The following is a 21,652-nucleotide window of genomic DNA, read 5'->3' on the forward strand; positions in this document are numbered from 1 at the left end:
GCCATCAGCACCAGCCCTCCCCTCTCCAAGGATTACTCTGTTTCTAAACTCGTTAACTTTTAATTACAACCTTCCCACTGCCTGAGCGGGCTGGCTCCACGCCACCGACAGCTCTATTAAAATTCAATTTCTGCCCATCATAACTAATTTTGGTCCTTTGCTTTCTCACCAGCAGCCTCCAATGCCAGGCAAGACAGCCAAACACTCGTCTCTACACTCCAAATCCCCACGGAGCCGCGGGCAGAGCACAGGGATGCCGGCAGGTTCCTCGGAGCCAGGCAGGGATTTGCACGGCAGCTCTTTGCTTCATTTGCTGCGCTGGGTTTGTTTGGGTTTTCCCCGCGTGTTTGTTTGTTTTCTCGCTTCCTTCCCTAATCCTTTCTGGCTGGATGCTGGAGCTGGAGGCGGGGGCCAGGGGCTCCGGGGGGAAGGGAGTCACCTTGGAGCAGGGATGCAGGGATGTGGAGCTGCCCAGCATCCCAGAGCAAACACCAGTGCTGGCCCCTTTCCTACAGAAGGGTAAACTGAGGCACGGATCAAACCCAGGAGAAATCCAGGAAAGGAAGTCAGAAGTCCCCATTCCGGGTTTGGAGGTGCCCCCCAGGTGCCCCAACTCGCTCCCCCAAACCCGACAGGGAAGAGCCCAGGGACGGGATCCTGCACCTTTGTCCTGCCTGGGAATGAGCTGTCACTCCTGACAGGTGAGAGCTGTGGGAATTGTGGAGCTCAAGAGGTCTCTGAGCTTCCACACCAGAGCTGGGGACAAGGGGCCCATCCCACCAGGCATCCGGCACTGGTGCCAACACCCAGCACTGAGCTGGGGGCATCGGGGCCATGACAGACCATGGCTTAGGGGGGGCCAGCCCCCAAGGTCCCCAGGGACAGCCAGGGCTCCAGGATCCCACCACGGCACCGTGCTGGGGAGGGGATGTCACCCAGCCACACTGTCTCTGTTCCTGGCATCCCGGAGCAGCCCCGCGTTGCTACAGCAACACGAAGCCTTTGGATTCGATGCCTTTAAAGGGGGAATGGCTTTTCTCGACCTGAATTATTGATTAAAACAGAGAGGATGACACACGCACTCAGAAGAGACGGCAAGAGGTGCCCGCCTTGATTTAAAAGCCAGCTCCAAGGGGCTGGAGTTGAGGCGGGATTAGTTGGCACACGGGGCTGGATGCCTGGATCTCGGCACTTTCTCCTGCCACCCTGTCTTGCCCCTTCCCTGGTCTAGCTGTTCCCAGGGAGCCATGAGCTGGCTGTGATCCCCAGCCCAGTGTTAAGGTGTTAATCCGCTTGTGCAAACACCTCCTCCCCGGTGTTGACCTGCTTAAATTCCCCATTTGCTCTCCAAACAGAGCCAGCAGCTCCTGAACTGCCAACTGCTGCCTCTGTGCTGCCTCCCGGGATGGCAGCCCTGGCAGGTCCCACGGTGTGCCAGGTGGGATTCACCACAGGCAGCATCAGTGAGGACTCAGAGTCCCACGATCATTCAGGTTGGAAAACACCTCCAAGACCGAGTCCACCCTGTGCCCAATGCCCACCTTGTCCCCCAGCCCAGAGCACTGAGTGCCATGTCCAGTCCTTCCTTGGACACCTCCAGGGGTGGGGACTCCCCCACCTCCCTGGGCAGCCCGTTTCAATGCCTGACCACCCTTTCCAGACTCACCGGTATTCCAGGGAGAACTTGGTGAGCTCCTGGCTGTTGTGCAGCCACTTGAACTCAAGGGGCCAGCTGCCCTCGGCCATGCACGTCAGGACCAGCCTGTTCCCCTCCAGGTGCACTTGGCTCCGCACCGGCTCCGTCTTGAAGTACGGGGAGACATCGTCTGTGGAGAGAGGAGGGACAGGGGTGAGGGACACGCCAGCCCCACATCCCACCAGCCCCACATCCCACCAGGACCGCTCCTCACTGGAGTCCCTGCCCTTGGCAGGGAGTGGGATGAGATGATCTTTAGGGTCCCTTCCAACCCAAACCATTCCATGGTTCTTTGGGCATAACCATAACCCGGCAGCCCCCTCCCTGCCCCCCTGCCCTGGCCCTTGACCCCCCCCCAAGCCATTCCACAAGCCCATGGACGAGGGCTCAGCCCACTGTGGGTTTATCTGAGCTGCTCCTTTGCTTTATTCCTGGCTGCCTTTGTAGCATCTCCGAAGCACCAAGCTTTTAACTCGGGGGGTGAAGGGGCGGAGGGGCTGGGAGCGGAGCGAGGCAGAACCACTTACTCCTCTCCTGTTTTATTTGCTAAGTAAAACTATAAATCGAACCACACAGCTCCATTTTCTGCTTAACAAATGGAAGCCCTTTTACTTCAAAGGCACATTCATATTCCCCAGCAGCTTTCAAGTGCACGTTCAATCACGGCTTCGAGTTTTTTCTTTGGGGTAGGGCTTCGCTTTCTTGTCTGCGAGAGCTGAATTCCTGCCACGGATCTCTGCACTGTGGGCTCAGCCCACTCCAGTGCCCCACCACCCTGGGGGGTGCCAAGAGTGTGCAGGAGCTCAGAGGCACCCAGACACCCCCAGACCTGCACGGGGGGTCCCTCTCCTCACAGGGATCCCGGCTCCTGCACACCTGCCTCGCTGTACCCACATGGAAATGCCCACTGGATTTACACCCTGTCCTGCCTGGCAAAGAGGTGGGCACAGTGGTGCTGGATGCCAGGCAAGTCATTAGGAAGGGAAGCAGCAGCTTGTGGCTCGTTAATTTAATCCTCCTCTCTGACCTTCAGCAGTGCTGGCTGGAGCAGGCAGCCCTCATCCCAGTGTCCCTGCCTCAGGTCCAGGCTGGATCCGGACACTGGAGCATCAGGGCACCACACAAAGCTGGTGTGGGGCACTAGGGCTGAACCCCAGAGCAGCCCAGCATGGCCCAGAGGGCACAGGGGCAGAGTGGTGCCCAGTGGCACCATGGCAGCTCAGGGCCCTGGCTGTGGGGTTTGGCAGCACTGTCTGTGCCCCCTGTCCCATGGCTATGTGGTTCCCCAGTCCAGAGAGCTCGTGGCAGCTGCGCTGCGGCTTTCGGGGTGCCCAAGGAGTGGGCACACGTGTGCTGCTGGGCAGAGCAAGCCAGGCCCACGGGAACAGCCCAGTGCAGGATCCGTGTCCCTGTGCACGCGTGTGCGGGGGTGGGCACACGTGTCCCCACCACGGCCTGGCAGGAGCTTGACCTGCAAGGTCGGGGCTTCGCCCACGTCGGGATGGAGCCTTTGGGATTACGGCAGCGCCCAGATGGGGACCTGGCACAGCCAGGTGACAGCTCTGCATCCAAACACCTCCTGCATGAAACCAGTAAATGAGCCACGGACCAGACTGGGGTCCACTGGACGCGATGCAGTTGATGCATTGCTCCAGCAAGGATCCAAGCACGGCACAACAGGCTGATCCCCAGGGACTGGTGGTCCCCAGTGGTCCCACGGGAGCCCAGGGCTGTGCTGGCAGCGTCTGGCCAAGCGCTCCAATGGCACTGTGGGTCTGAGACCTGGTGTGCTCAGTGCATCCCCCACACTGAGCTAGCACCCAGCACCTGGGAGGCATCTGGGAGGTGTCCTGGAGGCGTTTGGGAGGTGTTTGGGAAGCGTTTGGGAAGCAGGGTGCTCCTGGCACACCTTCCCCTGGGCCTGCCCGCCGTTTGCATACATCCTAATTTGATTTTAAGCAGCTAAGGCTCATCGCGCTTTGAAGCGCCCGAGCCATCTGTTCTGCATTAAGGGGTGAAAAACGGCGCAGAGGAGGAGAGGCGGCTCCTAATTCCGTATTGATCGTGCCGGGCTGATCCGCCTGCGAAGGTCACGGCGGCCGCCCCGCACCCAGGGAGTCAACCCCACCCCAAGCACGGCAGGGGACAGCCGGGATGGGGGTCCCCGGTGTCTCTTCCAAGGGGTGAAGGCGGCACCGAGCTCTGGGTGTGAAATCCTCATCATTCTGGGAGCCCTGTGCCCCTGCAGGGACCCCAGCCCAGTGCTGAGGGTGGCAGGAGAGGAGGACCCCAGGGAAGGGAATGCAGCTGGTTTAGTGCCAACGTCTCCAGAGAGGCCTCCAGGAACAAGACCAGGTGTTCCTGGTGTTCCCCTGCCCACCAGCTCTCAGAGGGGAGAAGGGTGGGAGCAGCGCTGCCCCCCTACCCCCAGTCCCTCCTGCAGCCCCCTGCCTCAGTTTCCCTCTGCTCTCTGGCAGCACTGGGCATCCCAGCTCTGCTCCCTGGGGACAGCTCCTCTCTCCCACCATCCACTACAGGTGATGGCACCACCACATCCAGGGTGTGTGGGGTGCTCACCACCTCACCACGGAGCCAGCACGGACAGGGGCTGCCATTCCCCCATCCTGGACCCAATGGGAGGGTTCCCGGTGGGTGACAGCCACATCCCCCCCCAAACGGAGGGTCATTACTGCTCATTCCGCCTCTCCCCCATCTGTTGTGGCTGTTTACACTCCGCTTGCTAATTAGAGGCTAATTAGTTGGTGCAGAAATTCATCACTTTCCAAACACAGGCGGCAGCGAGGGGCGTCTCCGGCAACATCTGCACATCTGCCGGCGGCACGGGACGGTGCGGGGCTCCTGGAGCCGCCGGACTGTGCCACGTCCTGCCACGTCCTGCCACGCTGTGCCAGCCCAACACAGTCCCCTCCATGCAGAAAGCACCAAACTGCTTCATCCCCACCCTGCCCACACTGGTGACCCTGCAGCTGAGCCGAGCTGCCGGTGGGGACGGAGGGGATTCCAAGAGCTGCCAACCGGGAAGGGGGACAGGGACGACCCCAGCTCTCTCCCTCCCCTGCTGATGACATTTTAATGCCAGGCCCTGGCACGGCACTAATCCTGCCTAATGGGATCACAATCTTGGCCCCTGCACTTTAGTTACATCAGGGCCGGCGGAGCCAGGGCTGAGCCCCGGGCATTAGTGCCAGAGCAGGCACAGATGTAGGGCAGGGCCCCCGAAAGAGCAGTAATGGATCCTAATTCCCGGGCGTAATGGGTGAGCTGGGAACTAAGCTCCCCTCTCCCCAGCCTCAAATCCCCCTTGATGGCAGGGAATGGGGAGTTTTAAGCCTGGAGGAATCCCGGAATGCCTGCCAAGGGCAGGGCTCTGCCCAGCAGCTGCTGGCAGGGGGGAGAAGGAGGGTGCAGCCCCTCCTTTCACCCCCCACAGAGACGAGATGGGGATGGAGGTATGAGATCCCACTCCACAAGTCCCTCTGGTCACCCCTGAAACACCAGCAGCTCATGGGACACCCAAGTCCCCTCCTGCCTGGCACCACGATCCCGGGGACAGCAGAGTCCCCCTCCCTGCCTGTGTTCTGCACAGGGTCACCCCCCGCTGCCCCTTAGGGACAGGGGTGACATCCAACTGCTCCACTCCCAGCTGGCTCACTGATCAGTCCAGTGCCCATTCCTGCTAATTCCCGTGAATCAGTGGGATGTGCTGGGCATCCCAACTGGGCCGATGCCCACCAGCACCAGTGGGATGCCCTGAATCCAGCCCACCTGTACCTGCAGGCTCCAGGCGCCCCATGGAGCCCAACCAACACCAAGGACCAGCACCTGCCTCGGGGAACACAGTACCATCACCTCTCTCCTTCCCAACAGCCCCTCTCTGGTCTCACCAGGATGTGGCTGGTGCAATCCTGGGAAGGGACCACTCTGCTGTCCACACTCCTGGACCACAGAAGAGGGGACAGAGCCATCTCCCTGCTCCCATCAAAACTTCCCAGGGCTACCCCATCCTTCTCAGGGCACCACCACCCAAAAAGGAGGATGGCAGCCTGGAAAGGAGGGTGCCAGCCCTTCGGGAGCACTGGCACAACCACCTGGCACTGCCAAGGACCAACCTCCCGCTCTAGCCCCCCCGGAACAGGGAGATGGAGCTAAATCTCTTCGGCATCAGACTCTCGCTGGCTCCGCAGCACGAAGAGATTAAAAAACAATAAAGAGAAAACGAAACCCTCCGCTATAATTACCAGCCTTTAGCCGCCAGCGGAGGCAGGAGGGAGGGAGGGAAGGAGAGAGGGGGAAAAAGAAACACAGGAGAAGAAGAAATCCACTAAAATTTTAATAGGAACCACTGCATTTAATTTAACGACACATTTTTTCAATTACCAGAATAATTGTTTTATTCATAAAACGAGTTTCAATAAGAGGGTAATTTTCCTTTGTTTTTATTATTCATTTGTGGAACATATTCCCGGCGCAGCTCCCCGGCGCCGCGGCAGCCGCTCCGCATCCGGGGGGCTGGGAGGGGGGAACATCACGGGGGCAACCCATGGCCCCCAAATACAGCACCCACGGGGGACCTCAATGTCCCCGAGCACCCCGGTGGGGTCACAGCCTCGGCTGGGTGTGAGGAGAGGTGCCCCCAGGGGATCCACCCTGGCCAAGGGGTGCTGGGGACACGGTGGTCCCCGCTGAGGCCACCTCGGCAAGATGAATCCCCAGGGCCGTGTCCCTGCCCAGGGAGTCACATCCCCTGCTTGTCGGATGCCAGCCTGCGGTTGGGAAGCATCAATTTTTCAGTGGATGCTGGTAAAGCCACTGGGTTGATTAAATGACATGTCCCCACAGGCACTGAGGGCACGGAGCCACCACAACGCCCCGGCACGGCCACGGCGCTCTCGGTGTCCCCCCACGGTGTCCCCCCACAGTGTAGCCCCACGGTGTCCCCCCGGGGTCGGTGGCAGGTGCAGGGGGATTAGCGGCGCTCCCCGACACCGCCGGAGCCATTAGTATTCCTGAGACAAGGCTCCATCCCCTTCATAAAAAGCAAACACGGAATTGAAATTCCGAGTGCTTGCGGCACCTGGGGAGCCGCGGAGCGCGATGTGACGCCGAGCGGGGAGGACTGGGGGGGACCAAGGCACCGTCTGGGGGTGCCAAGGACAGAGCCAAGCAGGGGTTGACATGGAGTGGGCACCTCAGTGAGCCCGCTCGCCCTCCTCGCAACACCTGAGCCGGTACAAAGCAACCTGAGCCTCCGTGGGGCTCACAGCGGGCTGGCAGCAGGGCAGGACGGCTCCATCCTCCTCATCCCACCACCCACCAGAGCCAAAGTCACAGAGTCATGGAATCCCAGACTGGTTTGGGTCGGGAGGGACCTATAAACTCATCTCATTCCAACTCCATGGGCAGAGATACCTTCCACTAGCCCAGGTTGCTCCAAGCCCCATCCAACCTGGCCTTGGACACTTCCAGGGATGGGGCAGCCACAGCTTCTCTGGGCAACCTGTGCCAGGGCCTCCCCACATTCACAGCCAAGAATTTCTTCCATGAAATCTATCCCAGCCTCAGCCCTCAGTCCTGATCCCAGCAGAGAGGGCTGGAAGAGGACCAGGCACAAGGACACACAGCTGTCCCTTGCTCCCCCCAGGCTGGGCTGGTGCCATGGGGCAGCCCCATTCCCTCCTGGCACACAGAGCAACCTGGCACAATCCCAACCACCTCATCCCTATGGATCAGCCCGGCCGCCCCGCACACCCCCACCCATGGCACGTCTTTTGATGTGGGTTTTTTTCCCTTTTTACTAAGAAAAAGACTTATAATTGCAGATGTGACCATTAATCCTCCCAACTTACTTTGTTCCCTTCCTTCCCCGCTTTGCCCTCCCTCCCTTCTCCCCCCACTGAGACCGAGAGCTTTAAAACTCTCCTTCTGGCTATTAATTAAAAGCAACCTCTCCACTGCCGTGAGTGTACTTGCCATAAATTAATAGCAGCCTTCTTAATCAAATCTTATCTCCTCTCCGAGTGCCCGGCGCACGGGGCCGGGTTGGTATCCCGGCCCGCCCAGCCGTGAAATGCAATTCCCAATGCTCCAGTGGACTCGGCAGCTCTGCTCCGGCTCCTCCTCCCCGGCGCCTCTACCTGTGCCGGCCTGGAATCACCACCTGGGCCGGGAGGGAGGAGAGGGGCCCGGCCACCCGCTGAGGAGGTGGCTCCCGAGGGACACGCTCCATTTCTCAGCCGTTTACCGCGTTTATCCGCGGCCCCCGCGGACGGCACTCGCCTGCCTGAATTATTTAGGAGGGGTTTGGTGCTCCGAGGCTGTGAGAGCAACGGTGGAAAACTCTCCTGCCAGAGCTGGGGGCACGGGAAGGCAGCAGGGTCGTGGCACAGCTTTTGGAGGGTCAGCTGAGGGTGATGCTCTCGGACCTGTGAGCTCACAGTGCTCCAGTGCTGCAGCACGTGTGAGAGCATCGTCCCTCCAGTCCCCCAGCCCGGTCCCCCATTCCTGTCCCACCAGGTGTTCCCTCTCCCCACCCACACAGCACCTTCTCCGAGTGCTGCTCTTTCCCAAGGGCAGGTGCAACACCAGGATGATGGTGAGGACCCACATGTCCCACAGTGCCACCCCAGGGCAGCCCCTGCCCCACACACGCCTCCATCCATCCCGGCCACAGCCCCGATCCGTCCCGGGGAGCCCAGTGGGGCCACAGTAGTCCCCAGCCCCAGCCCTCCCCTCCAAGCTGCCAATTCCACAGGATTCTCAGGCAGTAAAAGTGAGCTGGGTCAGTGAGGGACTCAGACATGGTGCTCTATGGCCACTGGGGCTGCTAATTCCAGCCCTCTCCTTTGCCATGCAGAAAACCCAGTGCTGGATGTGATTTTCCTTCTTGGCAGAGCCAGCTCTGCCTCCCTGCTGGTGTGAGACAGGCACAAGGGGGTCTGGATGAGACAGGCACGGGGGGTTCTGGATGAGACAGGCACGGGGGGCTCGGGCTGGGATCCTCCCACACCACCACAGTCCAAGCTAAGCCTGAAGCAGTGAGGAGACACACGGGTTTGCAGAGGGAGGCACATCAAAAAGGAGCTGCTGCTCCTCAGAGCTAAGACGGTTTTCAGCCAAGACAGAGCAGCCTGGAACACCTCCCTTGCTCAGCTCCAATCCCACTGGGATCACGGGAATAAAACCACCTTTGTGTCCATAAGAGGGGCCACGGCCCCGAGCCGCTGCCGGAGCAGGGATGCGCTGCCGGTGTTGAGGGATGCAGGAGCATCTCACAGCAGCCACATCCCTGCAGCAGCAAGCCCTGGAGCTGTGCCAGGTGCTGTGCCCATCCTGCCCATGACCAGGCACCACTGCAGCCCTGGAGGGAAGAGCTGGGAGGCACCCGGTGCCCTCCAGCCGTCTGCTGCCCGCACGTGCCCCACGTCGACCTTGCTGCCAAACACATCCCTCCTTGCTCCAACGCCTCCTGCAGAGCCTGTCGGGCTGCTCACAGCACGGGGAGCTGCTGCCCTGCCATGGGGAAGGGGCACGGGCAGCAGGAGGGCTGCTGGCCATGGGAACACTGGCCCTTGGGCTCAGGTGTCAGCTCCTGCCCACCTGGAGGGACGCAGCTGGACACAGGCACCTCACCTCCATCCCACCCTCTGCTTCCTCGTGCAACTGCTTTAGCAATTCCCTCACATAGGAAAAAGGTTTTCTGGGTGGTGGGAGAGCCCTGGAGACATGGGGACACGTCTCAGCAAGGGGGCAAGCACATGTGCCCGTTACCCCAGGAGGGCTGGCAAAGGGGGGAGCCATAGCCAGCCACTGCCACCCCAGTGAGGAGCTGGGCTGAGCCCAGCAGAACCCACAGCTCTGCCACTGCTGCCCTGCTCCCTGCACCTCCCTCGGAGGGGATTTGGGGTTTCCTACAAGCCATAAGCCGATTGCAGAGGTGTGGTAACTGGATTAGGTGGGAGGCTGAGGGAGAGCAGACCTGGAGGAGCTGCTCAGTGGAGCACGGCTCCTGCCCGTGTGACGCCGCAGGATTTGCAGAGATGGCACTTAAACTGATTTCCCCACCCTTAAGCCTCTGGAAAGGTGAAGCTGCAGGAGGGATGTGGGCTCTGCCCCCTCCTCACCCCTGCAAAAACCCTGCAGGGCCCTGGAGTGGGCTGACACAGGGGTCATGTCCCCACATCAGTCCCTGCAGCCAGCCATGTTCTCACATTGGCAGTGGGTCATGTCCCCACATTGGTCCCAACAGCCACCCCTTCCCAAATCATTGGCAGAAGGTCTCGTTCCCATGTCAGTCCCCACAGTCACCCCTGCCTGTAGCAGGGGCAGTGAGACCTGCAGGTGACACCACAGCACCTGAGGGAGCAGCACAGTGACCCCAAACCCTGGCACTGCCCCATCAGCACCCACCACCCACCCACAGCGATAATCCCCGCTGGCAGCAGACACTGCTCGGGGCTCCTTGTGACATCCCTGTGGCTAATCCAAACTGACCAGTGCAGGGCACAGCAGGGAGGACCACAGCCTCAGCACCCAGCTCAGGGGGGCTTCCCAAATCCTCCCATACAGCCCCATCCCAGGGCAAAGGTGATGCCAGTGGGACTGCAGCAGTCCCTGCCATAGGGATGCAGGAGCAGCCCCCGAGCGATGCCCCTGGAATGATACCCCTCCGACGATGTCCCCCCTCCTCCCACAGCCCCCAGCATGGCACTGGTGTCACCTGCAGACTGCACAGCAGTTTTGCCAGTGTCACACCTCATCCATCTCCACTGGAGATCTCCCGCGGCGCTTCCCGGCCTCGGGGTGGGGGAAGAGGCAGCGGGTGTGATTTCCAGAGCCAGCGGCACTCAGGGAAAGCCCAGGCAGAGACCAGGAGCCCCAAACCCAGCCAAGGCGGCCCTGGCACAGTACAGGGATGGATCTGCCCTGGCACTGCCAGCACGAGCCCCTCACGGGCAGTGAGTTGCCCTCCAGGGCCATGGCAGCCCCCAGGACAAACAGACGGATAGACGGACATCCTCCTCCCTCACTGCATCCCGCCAGGCCAGGCCAGTGGGACACCCTGACCACGCTGCTATCTCCCCTTCCTCCTCCCACATCTGTCTCCAGGCCCACACTTATTTATTTATTTGTTAATTAACTGCTGTTTCCATAACAAACGCTCCAGCTTCTCCCAGCCTCCAACAGCCCTGGGGCTGGATTGTTAACTAGGATTTTAATTTGTTAATTAAAAGCAGGATGGCTCCATAACAAGCTCCTCTTCCACAGCCGGGGCTCTCGGCGGGCTCAGTGGGCCACAGGCAGCCTCGCCATGCCCGGATGAACCCCCTCAGGGATGGGGGACATGGGGAGGGGGGAGCCCAGCTCCCCCAGGATAAGGGGGGTGGGAAAGATGCTCAGGACCTCTCTTCTCCCAGCAGCAGTGTTGGACACAATGCCATTCTCTCATCCTGGAAAACTCTCCTCCAGATACAACACAACCCCCAGCACATCCCCCCAGCCATCAGAGGGTCCCAAAACTGGTGACAGACCCTCCTCTGCCCACTGTGGCAGAGCCAGGGCCGTGCCAGCATTATCCCCTCAGGATTCCCATGGACCACAGCCCAGGACAGCCCTCGGCACCCAGCCCCTGTGGCACCCAGCCAGGTGTACCCCAGTGCCAACGTGGGCCAGGTAAGGGTTGAGATGTTCCCAGAGCTGATGGAGAAACATCATCCCTGGCTGGGAAACAGCGACTTATTCAGCCCCACAGCTGGGAACAGAGCAGGACTGTGTGCCTGCCCGTCCCTGCCGCTGGAAAAACCAACATTTCCCTCACGGGAAACCCCAAACAGACACTCACACACGGCCCCGTTGTGTGTCCCCAGCCCTGAGCCCAGGGGGCCGACAAGCTGAGCTTTGTGCTCCGAGGCACCGGGCAGCCCCCACGGACCCCCACACCCGGCTCTGACGACATGGACCCCGGGAGCACGGCCCCAGTCCTGGGCCCAAGGCACGGAGCTCCAAACCCAAACACACGGAGCTGCCAGGAGCTGGAAGGGACCCACAGCAAAGGGACCATGCACAGATGTTCCCGAAGGGACAGGAGCCCCCCCAGCCTGGGGATAAGTCCCCAGAGTTGCTCAGCTCTGTGTGGCACAGCTGGGCATTGCCCTGCTGAGCCTGTCCCCATGCAGGGCACAGCCCTGAGCCCAGCTGGGGATGTTTAACAAGCTCCAGGCTCTGGCCAAAACTCTTCCCCAGCAAACTCCTTCCGACGGCAGCAATCCTGGGAAGGCCACGATTACGCGGCTCCGCCGTATCTGGGTCACTGCTGTGAGTCACAGACACCCAGAGAGTGACTCAACGCTATTAGAGGGGCCGGATCCTGGGGCTGAATTCCCCAGGAGAGACTCCAAAACACTGAGGAAGGGAAGGATCGATGGACATCACCTCCAGACCCCCCAACAGCCACCAGCCAGACCCTCTGGGCAGGAGAGGGCATCAGCACACATCCCCCTCCCTGCACCTCAGCCCTTCCCAGCCCTGTTCCCAATGGTTTTGCAGCCAAGACCAGAGCTTCCCCACATGGATTTGGCAGGAACCGGCTCCACACCCCGCTGCCAAGAAGGGTGAGGGTCCTAACAGCCCAGATCCCAACCCCAGGGTGGTCCCAGCACTGGGTGGGATGGGTGACACAGAAGCCCAGGGCAGTGTGGCACAGTACATACAGCTCAGGGCTGGATTTAGCCCCATGGAACATGCTGAGTGTACCCTCCAGGAATTCCTGGAAGGCAACCACAGCCCTGTGCTGTGGCAGCTCCCGGGGCCACGGCGGCCAAGGAGGGGTGGGGAAGCAAAGCCACCACAGACCTGCCCTGTAGGAGCCCCAACAGCGCCTGGGATGTCCCTTCAGCAAGTGGCACCCGTGTCCCCCATCACCCAGCCCCTCAGGATGCTCAGCAGACGGACAGACAGACAGACAACAGCCGCTTCCCGGGCTCGCCACGAGAATCCCAACAAGGCAGCATTTCCCAACCGAAAAAACACGGCGGGGAAAGAAAAACAGAAGAGAGAAACCACAAGAAAAACCCCACTGAGCCCTTCCCAGGGCACTGACGCAATTGAGTCGCCAGCCCCGTGGGATGGAAAATACTCTGCCAGCTCCTGCCCTCCCCATGCCAGGCGGGACGAAGGCACTGGTGGCCACGACCCCCCTCCCCGTGGCACGGCCCCGAGCCAGCGGGCACTGGGCACTCGCCCATTTACTGGGGTGTTGCCCAGACATCCTCTTTTCTAAGTATTAATTAGTCATTGCATTGCTCACTTGAAACATAAATAGCTGTAGCATGACAGCAAACATGAGTTTTCCTCGGAAAAAGCTTTTTCCAAAGCGTTTCCTTCGCAGACGTCCCTGTTCACGGGTGGGGAACGGGAATAACTGGCAGCCCGCACTCCCCCCCCCTCCCAGCCAGCCCTGAATTTCCAGGGCAGAGCAGCAAACTCTGGTCATTGCATTAATTCACACACTTGTGGCTCTCCCAGCCAGAGGGGCTTTTCCAGCCGACACCGCGCCAGCGATTCCAGCCTGACGTGGAGCTTATGGGGAGAAGCCAAGCGAGCAGAGACTCCCCCAGCGCCCCGGGTGAAGGGCTGTGGCAGCTCCCTGCCCTGCTCCCAGCACGTGCCTTGCTTCCACCCTCCACTGCACAGCCCCGCTGCCCCCACAGCCTCTCTTCCCACCCCACAACTGAGGAAAACAGAGAAAACAAGGTGATGAAGGCACCCATCACCTCCCTCCCCTCACACGCAGGCAGGAGCCGGGTGCTGAGCCCTTCCCGGTGCTCAGCCGGCAGGGAGGTCTCTCCCAACGGCAGAGCTCGGAATTAAGCATCCCACCCTAATGAGTTGATTTTATTAGTTCGTGAACGCATTGAGAACTCATTATCAAAATAAACATCAGCTCACTCCACCGAGCACGGCGCCGCACGCCCCGGCAGCGCCGCAGATGGGGCCACGTGTGGCTCCCACCCCGGGACACGCCGCGGGTCCCCATTGTGCCCTGTCCCTGGCACTGAGGGGGGGTGCCAAGGCAGAGGTGCCCACCCTGCAAAACCCCTTGGGCCGTGAGCTTCCCTGCTCCATTTTGGCTGCGGGGCTCCAGACTGGGCACCCAGTGTCACTGCTCGCCGGGGTGGGACAGCCCCGAGCTCCTGCCACCCCAAGGTGTTCCCTGAGAGCTGCTCGGTGCTGCTGCAGGGTGGGAAACCCAGTCACGACCCCTCGGGGCTCCTGCAGGGCAGGTAGAAGCTCCCACCCCACCCCAGGGTCTCCAGGACCCCCGGGAGCCAGTGCAGCACCCAGTGCTGGAGCACAGGGGGCTCAGCAGACCCCAAGGCCCCCTGGGGACAGCCAGGGCAGGAGGCAGCACCCCAAGCCCGGGGAGCCAGCGCCGAGCCCCCCTGGGCAGGGCTGTGGCGGGATGCGGGGGCACAGCAGGAGCATTGTCCAGCTCGGCAGGACGTGCTCCCTTTGGAAACAGCAGCTAATCCCATTTCATCCCCCTTCACGGCCATCAGCTGTTTTCAGGCATGCAGGAGGCGGGTTGCTGAAACCAGAGCTTTTGTGTCCGCCGGTCCCAGCCCCCTCCAGCCCGGCCCCACGCTGGGCCGGGAGCCGGCAGCGTGTCCGCACCCAGCTGCATCCCCAACCAGCCCTTCAGGGAACGCCAGGTCCACGCAGGACTCCTCCGTGCACCCCCAGGCTCTCGTTCTGACTCCCAAGCCCAGGCAGGGAGGAAGAGGAGGAGAAGCACTGAGCATCCACCATGCAGAGACCCATGGGAACAGCCACACACAGAGCCCGGCACTCGACTGCTCCCCGCTGGGGGACACAGGCTCCCAAAAGGAACAGCCATGTCCCCATAAAACCCCAGTAATGCCCGAGCTGTGCCCCAGATTCAGCTCTGATTCCTCACTCAGTGAACCAGGATGTGCTTGGGAGGTGGCCCAGCAGGACGGGGGCAGAGGGACAGGCTCCTCCAGCCATCCCGGTAACACATCCCAGCCCTGCCGACAGGGGACGGAGAACACGTGGGTACCCAGCCCTGCTCTTGCCCCGGGGAAATGCCCTCTGGATCCCGCAATTCCCATTTAAGGGGGTCCAAATCCAGCATTTCCCTTTGTCATGTTGATGAAGGAGACCCACCACTGCAAGCACAGGGATCTGCAACCCCACAGCCGGGGTGACCTGCTGGCCTCAGGGGGACAGCCATAGTCCCTCCACATCACACGTGCCCTCACTCTCCATGACACACAAGGGGCACCCGTGCAGCAAGCCGGGGTAGAAGGACTTTGCCAGGCACCCCAACCCCTCCCGGCTACACAAACAGATCCCAACATCCTAGAGAAACTCCTCCAGGGAGCAGCACTCCCGCTCCCACCCCGCGCTGCTCCCTGCCCTGGCGGGACCCGGCACGGCTGTGCAGGGAGCCGGGAGGGCTCAAGGTTACAGCCGAGGACTCGCAGGTTGTGGCTCACCCAGCAGTGCAGAAAGCAATTAAACCACCACGGCTAAAATTAGCTCGGCGGCTTCTTCCACTAATGGTCAAACTCATCAAGAACTCCCTGCACCCGGGGCCTCGGCACCTCCACAGGGCCAGGGAGGGATGGAGGGGAGCTGACAGAGCCACTAACGTGGGCACTAAGGGGGACACCAGCTGGCACCATGCCAGGGTCCCCTTCCCACTGTACCCACTGCCACCAGGACACCAGCTGTGGTCCCTCTCCCCCTGCACCCACCACCACCCAGTGCCTCAGTTTCCCCTCAGCTGCCTGGGGTGGAGGGAAGCTCCCAGAATGCTCAGGACAGCTGGCCTGGAGCTGCCACACACCGAGGTGGGTGACAGGGACAATGACGGCTGGCAGGGAGGGAGGGTGGGTGGCTTCAGCACAGGGGACCCCAGCATTCCTGAAATTGCCACCGTGCCATCCCCACGGCCAGCCGGGATGCCCAGCTGCTGGCACGCGGTGGCAGCTGGTCCCAGTGCTCAGGGCTTTCCACAGAATCCTGGACCGGTTTGGGTTGGAAGGGACCTTAAAGCTCATCTTGTCCCATCCCCCTGCCACAGTCAGGGACACCTTCCACCAGCCCAGGTTGCTCCAAGCCCTGTCCAACCTGGCCTGGGTCCCCTTCCCCAGCCCACGGTGGTGACAACGATCGATCCACACAGGGAGGTGTCACCCCAGAGCATCCAGTCACGGTATCCCCAGGGATGGTCCTGCTTGAGGCTGAGAGCCCCCCACGCCCCAAGTCTCCATTCCTGGGGGCCCCATCAGAGCAGGAAGACAAAGGGGGTTGGGGACCAGCTGCAGCCCAGGAATGTCCCCTGCCCTCGGCCCCGTTCCCAGGGATCAGGTTTCCCAGTTCCCAGGCAACCCGAGCCCGGCATGGCTTTCCAGGCAGGCATTCCTGCACCCCCGGGGCTAGGGGCAAGGGGAGGAGGCCGTCAAGGGGGCCACTGCCTGCCCTGGGCACAGGCAGGTGGTGGGACTCAGGCTGGGACGAGGGGCTTGAAGGTGAAGCACCAGTAGGGGAGAGGTGCAGGATGTACCCCCAAAGTATCCCTGGAAGCAGGGTGGGGGGAACACACAGCCCAACAGCCGGTCCCCAGCCCCACAGAGAGGTGCTGAGGGCAGTGCCCACCCTGGTGGCATCTCCAGCATGCCCAGGGTGTGAGAGATGCCAAGCGGGGCCAGCAGGGAGCTGCTGCCAGCACATTCCTGCCTGCTGGTGGGGCAAAGAGTGGCAGGAACAGATCCAGAGTCTGGATCCTTCTCCATGGATGGCTCTGGAGGGTGGGAACCCCAAAAAAGAATAGCAGCCACAGGGATGAGGGCAGTCCCTGGCATCATCACCCGCTCTGGGTGACCCCGGCCCTGCGTCCCTTCCAGCAGTTCCATGCAACGCTCCCCTGCACTGGAGGAGAAGCTCCCAGGACACCCCATTACATCAGTACCCACCACCCTGGGCCATCCCAGCCCCAGAGGGCTGCTGGATCCCCACGGGCACCTTGGAAGGCCAAGGCTTTGAGGCACCAGCAGAGCACCAGAGCCACCAGCCCTGGCACAACCCCGGGCACCGCGGGGGCTCGGCTCGCCCTTCGTTAGCACAATCACATCACCACTGACAGCAGCATATTTATTCCTGGCCGTTTTTCACCCAGCCACACGCCACTTGCTAACGAGCTCGGGGCGGTAACGAGGGCTCAGAGGGGAGGGCACCCACCACTCACCCACCCACCCGGCACCCAGAGGGCTCTGCCCCCACACAGCGCTGCCCCCCGGGGCTGTATTCACCCCAGGCATTGCCAGCGCTGCTGCTACGAACACCAACACACCCCCAACCAGTTTGTGTAGGGCCTACAGTAATGTGTGCGTGGCTGGAGCTCGTCCCCAGGCAGGAACCAGCCATGGGCACAGGCTGGGGACAAGGACACGGTTCGCAGAGTGGCGGAGGAAGGGTCACCCCTCACCGCGCAGCCCGCCAGCTCCCTCCTCCCGGTTTAATTATCAGCCTTCTCCCAGGCTCTCAAGCAGCCGAGCATCTGCCTGCTCCCTCCTTCCCGCTCTCCTCCCGCTCCTGCCTTCACTCCCACCGAGCAGAAATGCCACCACAGCCCAGTCTCTGTCACTAAGGGCAGCACCCGATGTTGTCACTCACCCCGGTCCCCAGATGGCACCGGGGTAGGAGCTGCACAGCCATCCCCAGCCCTCCCTGCCCACCAGCTCCGGCCCCACAGGCCACAGAGGTGGGTCCAAGCCCCAGGCACCCTCCATCCCACCGGCAGCTCTCATCCTGCCTGTCCTCCCCCTCGGCAGACCACTGGCACCCCAAATCTTTGGGGACCGGCACAGTGACGGGGCCCAATGACATGGGCTGCCTGGGACGGGACCAGCCCCCCTCCCTTACGGTTATCAGGTCATCAAAATTTCATCATCGCCGTGCCCAGGCACTAATGGCTTCCCAAGCAGCATCAAATTTTAATCTTCCCTTCCTCTCCCCTAAAAGCCACTCTCCTTCCCGAGCTGGAGCGTTGCATGAAGCCACCAGCAAACGTGCCAGCGTTGGCAGAGACCTCACACTCTGCCATCCCCTCCTGCCCTGATGCCACTGGCACAGAGGAACCACCAGCTCCCATCATCCAACTCCTGGCACGAGCCTGGCACATCCCACAGGGGCTTGTCCTCGTCCTCCTCCTGCTCAGCCCGTGGGGCTCCGTGTGTGCAGACGTGCCCGAGCTCCATGCGTGGGGCACAGAAGACGCTGGAACTCCCCCACTGCCACCTCTAATAAGCCTCTTTGATGGAAGCTGCCCACTGCAGGCCCCTGCCCCAAATCCCGTCTGGAACCTTAAGCCTCCCAAATCCCTCCTGGGACTGGTCACAGCCTCCTCAATCCCATTAGAGGTGCTGTGCCAGCGCAGGGGGTCCCGGGCTGTGCCCCCCAGCACTGAGTGGGGGCAAACCACATCCCTGGGGGTCACAAAGCCTGCAAAGAGCAGGGAGGAGGGGGCTGGGGACCCTCAAGTTCCCCCCCAGCTCTTGGGGAGCCCTTTATTGCTTTGTTAATCAGCCGAAGGGCCCTTTGCTGGCAGGGTGGGCTGCCTGTGCCCCCCAGCCCTGGCACAGCCCTCCAGGCCCGGCACAGGTCGCACTGCGACAGCTCCCGCCCGGGCAGCGCTGCCTGTGAGCCTTCCCCGGCTCCGCATTGGGCTCCGGGTAATTAGCGCCAGGCCCCTAATCAATAAGTTATTTTTTGCCATGGGTAATTAATAATTACACAGCGCAGACGGGCTGTAATTAAACTTCCATCCCCTCTCTCAGAGGCAGCGAGGGGCCTTTGTTTTACCAACCGCAGGTGTTAAAGCGCCTCACCCCGTGCCCGGGCAGCCCCCGCGCCCTGGCCGGGGAGGTCTCACGCCGTCATCTCCTCCTTCCCTTCCCTATTGATCCCATTTTCCTTGGCTGCCAGAATCAATAGACCCGGCACAAAGCGCTGCTGCCCCTCGCTGCCAGCCCTGCGGGGATGCCCTGCCTGCCCCACCGCAGTGGGAACAAGCCAGAGGACAGAGCTCAGTGCCAGGTGCCCTGCCCACACCCTGCCCCCTCCCCAGCTCCATCACCCAGCACCCAGTCCATCCCAACGGGGCGCAGCGGAGAGTGCCAGCACCACACGGGCATCGCAGCTGGGAGGTGACCCTGCCGGTGCATCCCCAGTGCCACCCGCGGCAGGGGAGACAGGCACGTGCCAGGCTTTGGGAATGATCCCTCCAGCACAGCCAGCTCGTCTGTGGCCGCTGCCACGCCGGGGCCGGGCACTGAGCAATGTCACAGCACCCGCGAGGACGTGACACGCGCCGCAGAGAGCCGGAGCCGCAAAGATCGGCTCCTGCGCCAGGAGAGCGGAGCAAAGCCCCTTCCCCACCCTTCCAGAGGGGCTGGAGCACCAGCAGCCCCATGTCCTCCACCCCACAGCCATACCCTGAGCCCCACAGATAAATGGAAGGAGATTGGGTCACCCCAGGAGCCCGTCCTGCAGGCAGGGAACAAACGGATCACAGGGGACCCGCCAGCCGGAGACGCCAGCCAAGAGAAGAGAAACTCGGCAAGGGAGTGAATCAATCAAAGAGACCTTCAGAGCTCCCCACACAGGGCCTGCCCGGATAATATACTGCTGCTTTAGATGTTATGTTCTGAACTTAATTACTGAGAAATTATAGCAGTGCTGGGGGAGGCTCGGGGGGAGCGGGAGGACGGGAGCGCACGGGGACTTCTGGCTCCACTTGCTGCTGCAAACAAGGGCAAGAAATGTCGTGGGTGAGGACCCCCAGCGCTGCACCCCACTGTGCCCCCCCCGTTTCCAGTCTGGATCCGCTCAGTCCAGGGACGGAGGCGGCCACGCTGCAGCTCTGCCAGCCGGGAGCCTCCTCTGTGGCCCCGTGGGGACCCTCGCTGCCAAGGAGGAGACTCCAGGGCCCCTCAACATCTCTGAACCCCAGCTGCACCCCAAAGGGCCACAAACTGATTTTATATCCCTGTGGGGCAGTGGAACAGCTAAAACCAGCCTGTGCCGTGCCCAAGCCACAAGAGCAAGGAGCTGAGAGGGGCTCACGCTGCCCAGCAGCATCGTGGCCCCCAAGGGCTGTTGGGGTGCAGAGGGAGCCCCGGGCACCCACAGGGCACAGGGGTGCAACCACCCCAACCCCAGGCCCCTGCCCCCTCAGACCAGCGGCTGGAGGTCCACGAGACCAACGTTATGGTATGAACTGCTCCCTGGGAGCCCCCCAAACTCGCACCCCAGGTTCCGCGGTACAACGGGGGTCGGAAGGGAGGGGGTGAAATGGGCGCCGCTACCCCCGGGCATGCTCAGCCTCCCGAAGGTGGTTCAGCTCAGTCTCTACCCCAAGCTCAGAGCAACACGTTCCCCCCATCCCCAGCTTGGGGGCAGTTATGGGGCAGGGGAAGGCACAGCAGAGCCGCGCCGCTTGTCCCCCCGAGCCCCCGCGGCCACCGCGTTGCGCCCAGCACCGGCGGGCCCCGGGTCCCGGCTCCGGGGAGGCTTCGCGAACACCACGGATGCTGTGCCCTCCCCGGGCGGAGCTCCGGGGCCGACTCGCTCCCACCCCCGGGCTGGCACACCGCTCTCCCAGCCCGGGGGTGGCAGATCGCTCGGTTGAGGGGCGCAGCGCGGAGACCCCCCCACCTCTCCGCGGTCCCTCTCCCGCCATGCCCCGCATGCCCTTACCTTGGGCGCCGGCTCCCGGGGGGCCGGGCAGGGCGAGCACGGCGAAGCAGAGCAGCCCCCAGCTCCGGAGCCGCGCCATGGCTCCGCCGAGGCGGGCTGGGGGGGCTGTGGGGGGACAACTTCCCCGACTTTATAATCCGGGCGGCTCCAGCGCAGGGACCCCCGCAGCAGCGCTGCTCAGGGCGAGGCGAAGGCGCGGGGCTGAAGGGCTCCTCGTGGGGTTGGGGACGGTCGCCAGGCAGCTCCCCACCATCGGCAGCTTCCCGGGGGACGCGCGGAGCCGGGACCCCCAAATCCGGCGCGGGGCCGGCAGCCGAGCCCCTCCCCGAGCGCTGCGCCCCGCGTCAGGGAAGGGGACGGGAAGCGCAAGGCGCCGCGCCCCCGGCCCCTCCTGCCCGCCCGGGCTCCATGGGGGCCGGGTCCCCGCCGCTCCGGGGCCGAGCGAAAAGTTTGGGGGCGGGGGGCGGCCCCTCCCCAGAGCTCAGCTCCTGCCTGGGGACATCCCCTCCTCGGCGGCTGCGGGCGACGGGGCTCGGGGGGGGGATTTTTTTTTTTCCCCCCCGCGGGGAAGGGAGGAAAGTGCGGCGGCGGCGCGGGGGTCCCGCTCGGAGCCGCGGGCGCTGCGCGGGGGGCGGGCTGGGGGCGCCGCGCCGACCCCTCTGCGCGCTCCGGCCGCGGCTGCTGCTCCTCCTGCGCGGCGCGGCGGCGGAGTGAGCTGCGGCGGCGGGGAACGGCGGGGCCGGGGGCAGCCCGAGCCGGGGAGGCGGGGAGACGGCGCGGCCCCGAGCGCTACCCAGCGGCCGCGGAGGGAGCGGGCGCGTCCCCACCGGCCGCCCCCGGCTCGTGAGGAGCGGGCGGGTCCCCCCCCCGCCCGCCCCCGGTGCCCCCGCTGTGGAAGCGGCAGCTCGCGTCTGCAGCTCCATCCCCACCCCGCGATGCCTCGGCCCCTCCGACAGCGCTCCGAGCATCAGCGCCCGGTCCCCCGGGAAGGGGACACGGCATGTCCCCCAGGTAGCTCTAAAGCAGAACTCATTGACGCGGGTCTATCAAAGCAAACATTTTAGGGTTCTCAAAAAAAAAAAAAAAAAAGCTCTAACCCCTGAGATGACCCAGCAGCACCTCCCTAATAACACACCACCTCGCCAGGCCTGATCT

General features: G+C 62.6%; 1 protein-coding gene across 1 annotated transcript in view; it reads right to left on the bottom strand.

The window, feature by feature from the left end:
- SDK2 (sidekick cell adhesion molecule 2) overlaps positions 1-21,165 on the bottom strand; it is a 46,872-nt gene extending 25,707 nt beyond the window's left edge. Inside the window, exons 1-2 of the mRNA XM_064676150.1 lie at positions 20,498-21,165; positions 1,667-1,826 (exon numbers count right to left, since the gene is read on the bottom strand). Coding sequence (XP_064532220.1) covers positions 1,667-1,826; positions 20,498-20,576 — 239 coding nt within the window. The 5' untranslated portion in view covers positions 20,577-21,165. The remainder of the gene's footprint in view (positions 1-1,666; positions 1,827-20,497) is intronic.
- Between the last annotated feature and the right edge of the window lie 487 nt (positions 21,166-21,652).

The sequence above is a fragment of the Pseudopipra pipra genome, chromosome 19 (genome assembly GCF_036250125.1).
Source record: "Pseudopipra pipra isolate bDixPip1 chromosome 19, bDixPip1.hap1, whole genome shotgun sequence".
Classification (NCBI taxonomy): Eukaryota; Metazoa; Chordata; class Aves; order Passeriformes; family Pipridae; genus Pseudopipra; species Pseudopipra pipra.